At 44.9% G+C, this 13,372-nt stretch overlaps 5 protein-coding genes across 5 annotated transcripts; 2 read left to right on the forward strand and 3 right to left on the reverse strand.

Moving 5' to 3' along the window:
- Positions 1-2,130: 2,130 nt before the first annotated feature.
- T069G_04081 (porphobilinogen deaminase, dipyromethane cofactor binding domain-containing protein) lies at positions 2,131-3,212 on the forward strand (the record flags this gene model as incomplete). The annotated part of the gene is made up of 2 exons (XM_056171291.1): positions 2,131-2,398; positions 2,479-3,212. 2 exons carry the CDS (start codon positions 2,131-2,133, stop codon positions 3,210-3,212), a joined length of 1,002 nt encoding a protein of 333 aa, XP_056032183.1.
- Positions 3,213-3,761: 549 nt separating this feature from the next.
- On the reverse strand, positions 3,762-4,799 carry T069G_04082 (metallo-beta-lactamase superfamily domain-containing protein; the record flags this gene model as incomplete). The annotated part of the gene is made up of 1 exon (XM_056171292.1): positions 3,762-4,799. The coding sequence occupies one exon, from the start codon at positions 4,797-4,799 to the stop codon at positions 3,762-3,764; it is 1,038 nt and encodes a 345-aa protein (XP_056032184.1).
- Positions 4,800-8,303: 3,504 nt separating this feature from the next.
- Positions 8,304-8,891, forward strand: T069G_04083 (uncharacterized protein; the record flags this gene model as incomplete). The annotated part of the gene is made up of 1 exon (XM_056171293.1): positions 8,304-8,891. The coding sequence occupies one exon, from the start codon at positions 8,304-8,306 to the stop codon at positions 8,889-8,891; it is 588 nt and encodes a 195-aa protein (XP_056032185.1).
- Positions 8,892-9,045: 154 nt separating this feature from the next.
- On the reverse strand, positions 9,046-10,512 carry T069G_04084 (uncharacterized protein; the record flags this gene model as incomplete). Its single annotated transcript, XM_056171294.1, has 1 exon — positions 9,046-10,512. The coding sequence occupies one exon, from the start codon at positions 10,510-10,512 to the stop codon at positions 9,046-9,048; it is 1,467 nt and encodes a 488-aa protein (XP_056032186.1).
- A 639-nt stretch (positions 10,513-11,151) lies between these two features.
- On the reverse strand, positions 11,152-12,208 carry T069G_04085 (aldo/keto reductase family domain-containing protein; the record flags this gene model as incomplete). Its single annotated transcript, XM_056171295.1, has 2 exons — positions 11,152-12,073; positions 12,126-12,208. 2 exons carry the CDS (start codon positions 12,206-12,208, stop codon positions 11,152-11,154), a joined length of 1,005 nt encoding a protein of 334 aa, XP_056032187.1.
- Between the last annotated feature and the right edge of the window lie 1,164 nt (positions 12,209-13,372).

Here is a 13,372-nt window from a genome sequence, read left to right on the forward strand (position 1 = left end):
GCTGCTAGCACGCGCTGCCCACGGAGTTACTCGTACATGGAAGAATAATTTGCCCGGCTGTTAAATCGCCCGCACCGTGATAACACCGAGATTGAGCTGCTTTCTCCTGAGCGCAAAGAATTGCCTCCTGCTAATGCACACCCAGGCAGCACTACTCGTCCGGTTTGATCGAACCGACATCCGGTTTCACCATTGCATTCTGCTCCTTATCCGACTCATGAGAAAATACTACTGTGCGGTATCGCCGGCTATACTGTTCTTGGCGCCGTCTTGAGACTCCATCGTGATTGTATATCACATCCGATACTATCACGTGAAGACGGGCATCTGCATCAAATATTGAACGCAACCCTCTCCGCGGAATGGAGCACATCTACTCCGTACGAAGCACTGCACATCTACGTAGCAGCGCCGGATTTCAATTAGGTAACGAAAAATCAGGCAACAATAGGACAGGGAGGTGACAATAGGCGAGTGAATGTCCTCCAAGGGTGTCTGCGGTTGCATTGGCATTGGCATCGTCGTTGGCGCCAAACGCCGTTATGAACTAAAAATATCCTGGACTCTTGGTGTCTCTTTCTTTGGCAAAAAGAGCCTAGTGGAGCTGGCATGAGAAACCATGCTGCCAGTGAGTGCCGACACTGCCGATGCCATCGACGGGACTGGACTGACCGCATGTCTAAACGAACATGTACCCGTACATCGCCATCGCTTGTCTCTCGGTTGGGGATGAAGAGTCGAAGCTGAAGCTGTAGAGCTGCTCTGGACGACAAGCCATGGACAGGCATCCGAGAGACATCCCTCACATTTGTCTTTTACATGACTCATTGACACGTAGAGAAACATCACATGTAGGAAGTCGGTGAGGGTGAGTGGCTGAACGGGCGAATGGAACGCTACCGGCCAAGATTGTCACATTCACACACGAATCTCGATCCCGAATTATGCATTATTAGCAATGAAAAACACAATCAATATTGCGACTTGGAAGTGTCCACGCTCTGGGGAGGAGGTCAAACTGTAGACACACGATAAGGGCCATGGATGCTCTACCCAGTCACTGATATCTGACTCTCCCTCATCATCCATATAAACATACCTGACATACTTCTTTACTGCTCATTTTGCCCAAGCGTCAATTTCCTTCAGCTGAACGGAGTACGAAGGATTCTATTGAATGCGACCCCTACCTTGCACAATTCCACCCATGCATGTGGCTGGGATCTATTGGCATCACATGATACCTCCAACCTGTGATCCAACTTTAACCATAGCCACCCTTGTCGCTTCTCTTTTCTGCTAGATAGCTTCCATAACCTTATCGAGATGATGATGCTGAATCCTTGTTAACGACAGTAAGAACTATACTTTGACCCCTTTCTTATTGTAAAGATACTATTGTCTGCTGAAGACCTTCTTTGGTGGCCGTTCTAGAGAACCGGCAGCAATGGTGTGAGTTGGGCTATGTATGCATTAGGTAATGCCATTTCTTCGAAAAAAACCACAAATGCGTTACTCATACCCAGGTTTTATCTAAAGCATCAAATTCAGTATTCATGCCGGTGTAACGGCGTCTTTACTTGGGTGTTAAATGACTTCTTGGTTGAGTCATGGATGCATAGCTTCGGTTGCGAGATGGTATTCCGATGACCACAATGCCATGCATAAAAATGAGGAAGATACCTGGCAGCGGCAAAGACAACAGGAAGACTCATTCGGCCAATACAGAAAACTCTATAACTGTACTTTCGATGTAAATATATCGCTAGAATTGAGTTGATCGCTACCGCCCGCAGTTTTGGATGACAACTTGTCTACCACTAATATGATCAACTTTCATCTCGGCACATAGACCCTCGAAAGCGTCAATTGACGCCATGATACCTCAAATACCAATGAGGAATATTTATTTTCACAACTTCTTCGATAAAAAAAATTGACATGGAAAATTTCTGTACTCACCGATTGACGCTGACCATTCTCTGAGCAAGTTTTGATAACTCAATCCTACGGACGAAACATCTCCGAGGATCCACCGCCCACACAATTTAGTTTCAATTGCGAGAATATCATCACTACAAACTCCCCGCATTCAATCTCTCTGTGTCTCTTTTGCATAAAACTATCATAATGGCAGAACTTTCTCAAGCAACTCAGCCGCCGCTACGGATCGGCACGCGGAGATCAAATCTCGCTGTTGTGCAGGCTGAGGGCATCCACGACAGCCTCAAGAGGATTGCACCCGAACGAGCTTTTGAGATTGAGGCGCTTCATACGCTCGGGGACAAGGACAAATCCACAGAGCTTTACAACTTTGGAGCGAAGAACTTGTGGACGGCTGAATTGGAGGAGAAGCTTACATCCGGTGAAATTGATGTCGTCGTTCATTGTCTGAAAGGTGCATAACCTCCATTACCTTCACAAGGCCGCGACGTCTTCTCGCATGAGCCCCACTGAGACCTTCTAACTGTCAAACAGATATGCCGACAAGGCTTCCTGACTCATGCGATCTGGCGGCCATCCCCCTCCGTGATGATCCCCGTGATGCTCTGATTATAAAGGCGGGCCTGCCGTATACCAGCCTCCAAACACTGCCTGAAGGCGCAGTTGTTGGCACTTCATCAGTGCGGCGATCAGCGCAGCTTCGCCGTCTCTACCCTCATCTCCGCTTTGCCAACATGCGCGGCAACGTGGAGACTCGGATAGCCAAGGTTGACAATCCTGAGGGTGAGTATACTTGCATGATCATGTCCGCAGCCGGTCTCGAGCGGGTTGGTCTCAAGCACCGCATCAACCAGTATCTGGGCTCCAAGGACGGCGGGATCTTCCACGCAGTTGGCCAGGGAGCGCTCGGTCTGGAGATCCGGAAGGGAGACACCAAGGTTTTGGAGCTGTTGGACAAGTTGGCTGATGAGAAGTCTACTTTGGCCTGTCTTGCTGAGCGATCTCTGTTGTATACTCTTGAGGGCGGTTGTACTGTACCGATTGGGGTAGAGACGGAGTGGGTGGACGAATCAAATCGTGTTTTGAGGATGAGAGCAATTGTGGTTAGTCTTGATGGTACTCAAAGTGTCGAAGACTCCATCGATGCGACTGTGAAGACCAACGACGAAGCTAGGAAGTTTGGACAGGAGTTGGCTGAAAGGTTGGTCAAAGCGGGAGCGGATGCGATTTTGAAAGAGATCAATGCCACTCGACCACCTAAAGATTGATGATATGATGGCTTCTTGTCTAGCATAGCCGCGTACAAAATATGTATAGAATACCCCCCTCATAAAGGGAAATGTTATCCAGCATCCCAAATTCGTTATCCAACACCCTAGCGACTGCGTGGAATTCAAGTATTAAAACAGGATGCAAAAAGAATATAAATAGAAGTCACATTTATACTACTATCACTACTTTCTGCTACTATCGCTACTTTCTTCTAGTGTCTACTATTATAAATATATTCTTCTAGTATCTGCTACTATTGCAGTTTTTCTCTAGTCTCTGAGATTATCCTTTAGTCCGTATAGCTTTCATATAAGACATGGGATACTGGATAACAAACTTGGGTGGCTGAATAACTGCTCCCCTCATAAATTGCATACAAATTATAGAATAAGCATGTGCTAGTTACGTGATGCTTCATGGATGTGCAAGTCTTTCGACTAATAATAGTGATTAGAAGATGAGTTTATTATGACGCCTTCGCTACTAAAGACTAAGCAATTCACCAACATAGCCAAGCATTTATCTCTCACAACGCTTCCATATGCTTAACCCTGCACACCAAAGGGGCCCAAATAGCCAAAGTCGATGCGAGACGCTTCTACCATAGTTTCGCAATGCGAGAGTGTGTACACATCTGCAGCTGCCAGCTTACCCAGCCACTTCTGGGTCGTCACGTTCGCACAATACTCTGTAAGGGTATCGACATACCCAATAAACGATGCCCATGTATTGTTTGGATTAGCTGCCTGGATGGGCCCTAGAATGGTACCAATTGCCAGCGGGTTTGTTGCGTTTGGAGGGCTGTTGCTGAGAAGAATCGCCGTGCGGGCGTTGCTGTATACGTCTTGCACGTATTCTTGTTGAATAAGAACATCTTTGCGATCTCCAAGACGGTTAACGTGCCCTCCAATGTAGTATTTGAAGTCGTATTCCAGGATCAGGTCGTGCGCTTTGATGAACATGCCGACGTTTTGCGCTTCAGCTAGGTTTGCAAAAGGTACCCAGCCAGGGAAGACGAGGTCGATGAGCATAAGAATCTTTTGCTTTGGCGCGTAGATGAAGAGGTTTCCGGGAGCGTGGATAGGGCCATGGTAGTCCAGCTGAAGAGTCTGGTTGTCAACGTGTAGGGTGTGGGAGCCCTTGAAAGTGACATGGGGCAGCGGTCGGTTTGGATCAGGTGTAATAGTGAGTTCGTACTCGGTCAATTCGTGGGCAATGATGGTAACGCCCTTCTTGGCTAGGAGATATGCCGCTCCGATGTGATCAGCGTGGTAATGGCTGTAAACAAGATGTGAGATTGGCAGGTGTGTTACTGATCGAATTGCGGCAAGGATATTTTCTCCTGTAGTCGGTGGTGCATCGACCATAATGACGCTTTTGGGAGTGACGAAGAACAAAGATTGGTATGTGCCATCGGCGAGCAAATATGCTCCTCCTCCAAGCGATTGCACACGATATCCTTGATCATTGACAGGAGGACCAATGGCTGCTGCAGGTACAGGAGCGTATGTAGTCACAGAGTGTGAGTGGGCATGTGCAAGACATGACATGCCCAAGAAGATAGAAGCTAGTGAGACACGCATCTTTGACAAGATTTAGTCCTGAGACTGTATAACTGGTGATTGAAGCTGTCTGCGGCGTAGGGATTTCTCTGCCTCATTGTTTCAAGACTCTATTGCATTCTTATACTCTGGCAATCTTTGATGAATGACAAATTGGTCACTTGGCTACATGAATACTCCGGAAAAGCTCAATTCGCATCGTAGTAAACCATTTATGCATAATAGTTGTCTAATCTCTGACCATTTCTTACTAATGTTTGTCATTAATAACCGGGGGGCGAAACAAGAATCTAGATCCAGGCACAAAGGTCGAGCGATACCCGAGTGGATACAGAGCTTACCCCAAATGGCCTCCACGATGTAAACATTTACACAAGTCGTTAGAAGCTCTCCTTATTAGGTAAGGATGTCTGCAGAGTAATATGAGTTTGTAAGACAACGATTGACGAATAGTTGATCCCTTGTATATTTCTGACGCCCGGTTGTATAGTAAGTAATATATGTTGAGTGTAGGATTGCCAATGACGAGCTGAATGCGTTGGCAATGTAAGCACAACCACTATGGGAGCAACACACAAAATAATTGCCTTGAGTCTGCATCCAATGAGCTTGTTGCTACGATACAAGTGTGTAGTGGGGTTGCGACAAAGCACTACCCAAATCTAGACCTTATTATGCATGGATTCTACGGATTCGATGAGTATCTATCTGTTTGCTTTTGAGCTGGTATCTGTGGGATCGGAAATCTTCCGAAATTCCTCGGAATGATGATACAATATGCCGACACTTTCAATTAATAATGACAAATAAAATTAAGTTCTTAAACAACTATAACATTAATTTCTCCTAGGCTGCTTGTCTCTTTTGACCGCTATACTGAAGCATAGCGCAATTCTTCCCGAAGATTTCTCATAGTTGAAATGAATAGGGTAGCAAGGGCGAGGACTCACCCACGTCTTTTGCGTCATGCTTATTCCAGTATTTATAGCAACTAAAATTGTACAAAGGAACAGCAGAAAGAATCTTGTTTTTTTTTGGTTTTGTTTTTTTCTAATAAATTTACCGGGGATAATGTGTGAGCATCATTCAACTTCTCCTGGCATTACTACGGTTGCTGATATATCTTTTGCTACGGGCGAGGATGCCAGGAAAGGTTCCCTGCCAGAGTGCCTATATTAAGCTAGAGTTCAAAGTCTCTCAAACCGACGTCATCATAGCGAAAAGCGAAATAGAATTGCTGGTAGCCACTCCATTGTAATGGATAGCTTCGTACCATGTCAGCACTAAGTGGAAGAATAATAAGGGTTGAAGAAAGGTGTTTGTAGAAACTTATCATAAGATTTCTGGTTGAGCACACGAACAACACTATACTTACCTCTATTTCGTTCAAGTGATAGTCAAAGACTTACTCATTGTGTGCAGTGCCATAGAGATTCAAGAGGCTATCTGCATATGGTGTAATTGTCTTGGACCATAGGAACCTCTGCTATTGGATGTCAATGCAAAAATTTCCAGCAGGTGAATAGACTCCTTTTGATTGGTTAGATACTCAAGTGCATCTATCTTGAACGATATAGCACACACTCCTAGAATACCGATATGACGTATCTTCCGTGCTTACGGAGCAACACAGTACGGGCAGGCGCCATATAACATGGAGGCGGAATTACTACTCTCGGTAAATCTCCTGTCTCTGTAATTGGGCGGCGATACTGAATAGAGTTGAGCTAACTGGCGATAATAATTCGGTGAATTCCGACTCTTGCCATCTGCGCTCTTCAATGGTATATGTTATGTCATTCGGAGCATCAAAACAAGGCGGAGCGTACAGACGTGTGAATGTTCTTATATAGAATCAAAAGGTAAGCCATGTGATTTCCAAGTTGATGAATACTCTAAGTGGCCTTGCAAGTTTTACCTCTTTATATTTGCACCACAACCCATAACGGGTCTCGTTCTGCGTTATTATATAGCTGCTAAAAGTGGACTCTACTTGGTAAGCTCTGACGCACACACGTCTATAAGGTAGTACTTGTGGCTTTCTAGAAGGGATCGCTATCGAGTGCCCGCATGTCTGTAGGGCGCCATTGATACTTTCCTATGAGAATGAATAGATGTTTAGTAATATAGATATTCAAGTACTGACAGAAAGCGGCAGTAGGAGCGAGATGTGACCGATTACGTATATGATAACTAATCACTTGGGTACATAGTTTAACACATTGTGTTCTATAAACAGATTTAAGCTACAGTCTGCTAACGTGATTACTATCTATCCCCTTTACCATGTGGCACAAGTCTATATGTGAACTATCAGTAAGCATCTGCGGCTAAAAAAGTCTGCGACATATGGAATATGTCTATTTTTCGCTATGTTTCCACAAAATCTATTGTTTTTTGAGACTCTATGTATGTTCTTCCTCTGGTGTAGTGGTGCGGACGGATATCCCCAGACTAAAATGATTACACACAGTTAACTTCATATTAAGCATAAGAAGCACCTTTTGCGAACCCTTTATGCCTACTAAGTCCCCTTTTGGGTGTTAGACCCCTTGTCATGAACATCATATGTGAGGGGATTCAGCTTCTTGGCTCAACTATATTAGTCATTCTTAGTGCTGTTGTGTAAGTCGAGTTTATTTTTGTAATCTCCTTAGAACACCCTGTTAGCCACTATCAACAATCTTTTGCTCCGAATTCTGCCCATGGTCCCTCACACACTCTCTTGTCCCATGGAATCCCCATGGTACTCACCTGATGGACATCAATTGACATGTTACATAACAGAACACTTACGTACCTAGCCTGAAATATAGATTTGAGGGGCTGTGATATTATTGCGCCAGTCAAATGAAATAACTAATCCGAAGCTACCTAGACTGTGAAGAATTAAACCAATAGAGTTTATCGTAGATGAAAAGTACATGCAATTGCCGCGCGGTACACATCTCGAAGTCAAGCGTAAGCTGGTGGCTGCTGTATGTCCAATTATTTCTTCGTTAGTCCACTTTACAGCGGCGAGAAATATGTCCCATTCCGCTCGCCGTGCCAAGTTAAACAATATTCCAAACTATGAGAAGCGGGGAAATGAACAACCGGTTAATAAACGACGCGGCCATTGCCATATCTGGCGACGCCCTAACTTGACAGCTTGAGTGGTTCGCATGCTGGAATCATTGTTCGTTTATGGCCCCATTAATATAGAGACCAACCAACTGCTAGTGCGATGATTGGTGATCGTGTTGGTTTAAAAAAATGCTAATCTCAGCGCTATGGAACAGTCTCGAGTCTGACATGCATACGTAGATTACTAGTCAGAATATAGAGTGACAGTGTAGGAAACGAAAGCTCGTGTAGTTTTAGACTCCTCTCGAAGAATTGGTATATATGATGAAAGCAGCTGTGCAATTCATGCATACAGCTCTCTGACCTTAAGCGAGCCATTCAGCTCAGCAATCACGAGAGACTGTTACCTCTACCGACAGTACTATAATTTTATTCACCAGTTAATTGAAAACAACAATCATGGCGGACAAGATTCCTACGCTCACCGAGTCCGGCCTGCTCAACGGCGGCAAGCGTTCCGTCATTGACTCGGAGCTGGGTCCGGGATCCACCACTTTTCCTCACTTTCACACACTCTTCACCGAAAACTTCAAACTCCTCTCCGGCGAAATGACCGTCATCATGGCACCGGAAGGAGTCAAAGACGCGGCGGCCATGAAGGAGATCCCAATGAAAATCGGAGAAGACAACACCGTCCCAAAACATACAGCACACACTTTTCGGGCCGGTGAGAAGGGCTGCCGAGTTATAACTACCTTCGAACCGGCTGCGGTAGATTTCGAGCGAGTTATGCTTATCATGCGCGGTCTGCAGGAGGACGCGGAGTACAAGTCTTGGGGTGGGGGAGCAACGGAGGAGAATGCTATGCTGGTCTCCGTTCTCAGCGAATTGACTGATTCGCATCCACTGCTAGATAAGGACAGTGAGATGCTAGATAAGCAGGACAAAGAGGCACACAATAAGTTCAAGAGCGAACTTATCAATAAATACGCTACTGATGAGATGCTCAAGGCGGCGGTTGCAAAGTATGCAGAGGCATCTGCTTAACTTTGCGGGAGCTAAGCTCTTGTACATATGAAGCGATTTTTTGGACATGGACTATGGGATAGTCTATTGATCCTGTGTACTCCACACTTTGCCGTTGCAATAGTGCCTATGTAGCTATGGGATACCAGTCAATTCTCGCCGTTAATATAATGCTCTATTCAAAATCTTCCTCAGAGCCCAGCATATCTGATTCAGAATCAGTTTCTAGTATGGGTTCAGCAAACATAACGGTATAATCATTCTTAATTTCCTCCATCAAAGTCCTAGGCAGTTTCATGCCTTTCAAACGCGTCTCCGCGCTTTCCTGTATAAACTCTTCAAACGCTTTCTTGGCCACATTAGGGTCACAGTCTCTTGCATTGCGTAGTCTCTCGTTAACCTCTGGGTCGCGAACTCGTTCAATATCCCAAAAGACGTATCCTAACCGTCGGAGAGGCCAGTATCTAGCAATGCCCATGGCTGAGAGGACAGCTTCAATACTTGATGGCCTAAATAGAAGATAACCCAAATTTACATGGGAGATGTCATTGTCTGATATATTTTTAGGATTGTTGGGAATCTGCGATGGATTCGGATCTTCGTATATTGCGTGGGGGAGAAACTCGCGTTCTCCGTAGTAGTTGTGACGGATAAGATCTTTTCTCTTTTGACCTTGTGGAAAGAGTAAAGATTGTAAAAAGGGCAATCCGAGGGAGATTAGATATCTTAGGATATCTGGTAATGCGCTTCGATCATCCTCGCCAAATAATTCGAGGCCACGTTCGTCCGAGGGTCTGAACTCGCAACAGCCATCATCGCATTCGATAGACTTCGATTTTAGCTGACGATGGGATTCTGCTTCCTTCATCTGAGCTTTTTTGATTGTCGATGCTGTTGCAGTTTGAGCATCGAGAACTTTCACCACAACTTCTTCCTCTACTTCACTGAAAATCCTCGATGCTCGAACCCAAAAATATTCATGGAGGCAGCTTAGCTCTTCTACCTCCCAAGGTGCCATCTGTTGAAGGAAATGTTTGAATTGTTCATCTGCCGCGAAGATGGATTCGTCGGGTATTCGTGGACTGACGGGGAAACAGCGCGAGTAAAACTCATACCGGAAGAGGGCTCTCTGTAATCTTCCTTTCTCTGTCCAAGATAATCCAGTTTGGCAAGCCGCATGGGATGAGCATGGAACTGTGTGGTGATTGGGATCTTGCTGTGTTTCCTCATTTGCATATAACGCATGTAATGTATGGCATGTATAATCATTTGCAAGTCTCGACACCATGTTATTCAGCTTCGCTAGCGTTATGATGCCGTACATCGTCGTTGGGAATTTGAACAGCGTAGAGTCACGTTGGAAATAGCTGTCAAGAAACTGCCAGTGCTGCTCGTCTTCCCCCATAATCATATACTCTTCTGGATCGACAAGGGTTACAGCGATTGCATGGTGGAGAGCATCATGATGTATCGCGCGCTTGAGAACAGAGGAGAGAATGAACTCGCGAGTAATCCGATAGATGCGAAAACATTCAGGCGATGCCTGGATGAATGAATATAGGTCAGGAAGAGAGTCGAAAGAGGTTAAAATAAGACGAAGTAGCTCGGGAGGGAGATCATGAAGGTGCAGAGCTGCTGGCATTTTGTTTTCTATTAGCGATGTCGATACGTATCTTTGGGGATCAAATATTGATAAAATCTAAAGTTAATAAGAAATGAGATGCTGTAACAACTGATAACTGAGATGAAAAAGCGAGATGGTGAAATGTTGAGATGAGAAGAAGAGAGGAGAAGAGAAGATGCTAAAGTAAAGACTGGACGAGTTGAAATGATGGAGGCTGAGGCGGGGTAGCGCGTCTGTCGCGCTGGCATTGGTCTACAGCGCGATGTTTTCATAGGTTCATTGCGATTTTACTACATGTACGGTATTACTTCAGTATTACTACATGCACCTCCACAGTGCGTAATTTGTTTCTCAAGAGTCGTTGGAAACAGATTCCAACACAATTCAATCTCTGGCTAAAAATTGTTTCTTGATGCATCGGTGTCGTTTGCATTACCGGATAGCAGGTTGGGAGGCTGGCTGACGAACAACCTCTTTGGGGAATGGGTGGCTTACACCAAGGCGGCCTTGTACTCGTTTCTGTATAATGTCATAATTAACAACAAGTTAAACAAATGAAGTATGTATTATATAGAGTCAAATACCTTTAGTTTGTTATTAATTATGGCTGAGTTATTTACAGAAACGCCCAGGTTGAACAAAATTGTTTCCCAACTCTTAATGCCAATATTTGCCTGTAATCGGTCTCACAAGCTCCCAAGCCTTGTCCAGTGCGGTAATGACATCCTCGGGCAACGGTCCCTTTTCCAAGTCTAGTATGTTTTGCTCAATGTGCGCAGCGCTGCTTGCTCCTATCAACACAGCATCTGGATAATCGGAGCCAAGTTTGCTGTGGTTCGTCATCCATCGAAGGGCCACCTCAGCGACTCGCAAGCCATGCATATCAGCAACCAGCTTTATCATCTCCACTGCGTCAAAGTACGCATCGTTCCAATATCGTGCTCGATAGCCCTTCCCCTGGGCTTGTTCTGGGTCAAATCGAGACCCTTTCTCCACAGAGGTGTTCTTCTCCATATTACCAGTCAGAAAGCCGCCAGCCAGGGGATTATACGCATAGAATCCCATGTTATACTGTCTCAGGCAAGGAATGAGCTCAGCCTCAACTGTTCTGTGTAGCACGTTGTAAATGCCTTGATAAGCAACCGGTCGGATCCAGTTGTTGGCGTCACAGATCTCGCAGATCTGCGCGACTTCCCATGACATATAATTGGAAATGCCAAAACGATCGAATAGTCCCTCTTTGTGGAGCTCGTTGACCGCTCTCATTGTATCCACGTAGGGTGTTGACCGATCAGGGCCATGTAGATACCACATGTCTATTTTGTCGGCTTCCAGGGCTCTTAAAGATTGTTTGAGGCATTCTCGTAAGTGCTCTGGCCTGTGTGTCCATTTGTCTTTGTCTGTTGGCAACACTACCGTCGGGTAGATCTTTGTGTCTATAATAAGGCCTCGATCCTGCCATTTAAGCTTTCCTAGATACTCCTCAGATGTTCCAGAGCCATAATAACGAGAGGTGTCAATCTCATTGTAGCCGTGAGATTGGAAGATATCCAAGAGTTTTTCGGCCTCGCCTAGATCGCTTGTACAAGTTTAGTCAAGAACTTACAGTAGCAGCGTAGGAGGCAACGTACGTAACTCGGGACTGTTCTTTGCCATTGCCGATGGTCATGGCCCCAAGAACAATATTGACGGCCGATTTTCTTGCCACAGCCATGTTTATGTCTGATTTGTTCGTTCTTGTTTGTGACTGCGATTGCTGTACCTTTAGATGCGCGCAACAGGCGTTTAGTAAGAGAAGTCCATTACTTGTATATTATGTAGACACCTGACTGTCAAGCAAGTTGGACTAATGGGGTTAAAGACAAAGTCCGATAGAAGAAATAGGGCACTGGAGATATCTTATGTCCGTCCAGCTCCCACCCCCTAGCTGTTGCATTCGTGCCTGAGAATCTGATGATATATATCACTTTGGGAGAAACGGTGTTGTTTCAAAGTCCCCAACCATGAGGTCGGGTTATTGTAAGAAGAGCCGCGAATGTGCTGTTGTAGTAGCTTATTAAGATATTGAAGGGTAGAACAGAACATTTTGTCTCGCCAAACTGAGATCTCGCGATAATTTTCTTATAGCTTATCAAAAGTACAGTAGAAATCTTTGACTCCTAATGCTGAATGATTCATGTGAAGCCGAACTTTCTTTCCGAAACACAAGAGCTATAGGATGAGATACTGGATAAATGTCATCCTGCTCTGTATGATGTTTACCGTATCCCAATACCTTTGGCCAGTATAGATTGCCAACCTGACTCGTGTCCAGATGAAAAGTAATCGTCGTGGGATAATACTAGTAATAGAGTCAATAACTAGTATTCTAAGACAGGTTAGTTTTCCGACTTATAATGGGGCATCTGGACTTGCTAACGTACCTCCTGGTAAGTTATTATACCTTGAAGAGTTAGCCCATTAACTATAGCTCCATACTTTAATGCTATATAATATCTACACGACATCAACCATTGTTTCTAAATAATACACTCCAGCATGATGTCAGCGAATTGGACATATCAGCACGAAATATAGTCACTTTTACATTATATCTCGTTATTGTGCGGAGTCATCATGCACTGGAAACGTTGTAAGAGCATGGATTTGAAGATTCCATCTATATAATCCCGAATTTGCCGGTTGTAAACGATTCTTGAAGGAATAAGATAGCCTGGTAATCTGAATTCAATATCTGAGGCGCAACAATTTACTGATATCACCGCGACCGGTTACTTTCTTCTGGTAAACAGCACATCCGTACGAAATTGCAATAGCTACCTACAGCATATTCTTTCAGACGAGATGCTTGCGGACCCTGTCGGTTGGATATCGGGCG

This window comes from Trichoderma breve, chromosome 2, assembly GCF_028502605.1.
Source record: "Trichoderma breve strain T069 chromosome 2, whole genome shotgun sequence".
Classification (NCBI taxonomy): Eukaryota; Fungi; Ascomycota; class Sordariomycetes; order Hypocreales; family Hypocreaceae; genus Trichoderma; species Trichoderma breve.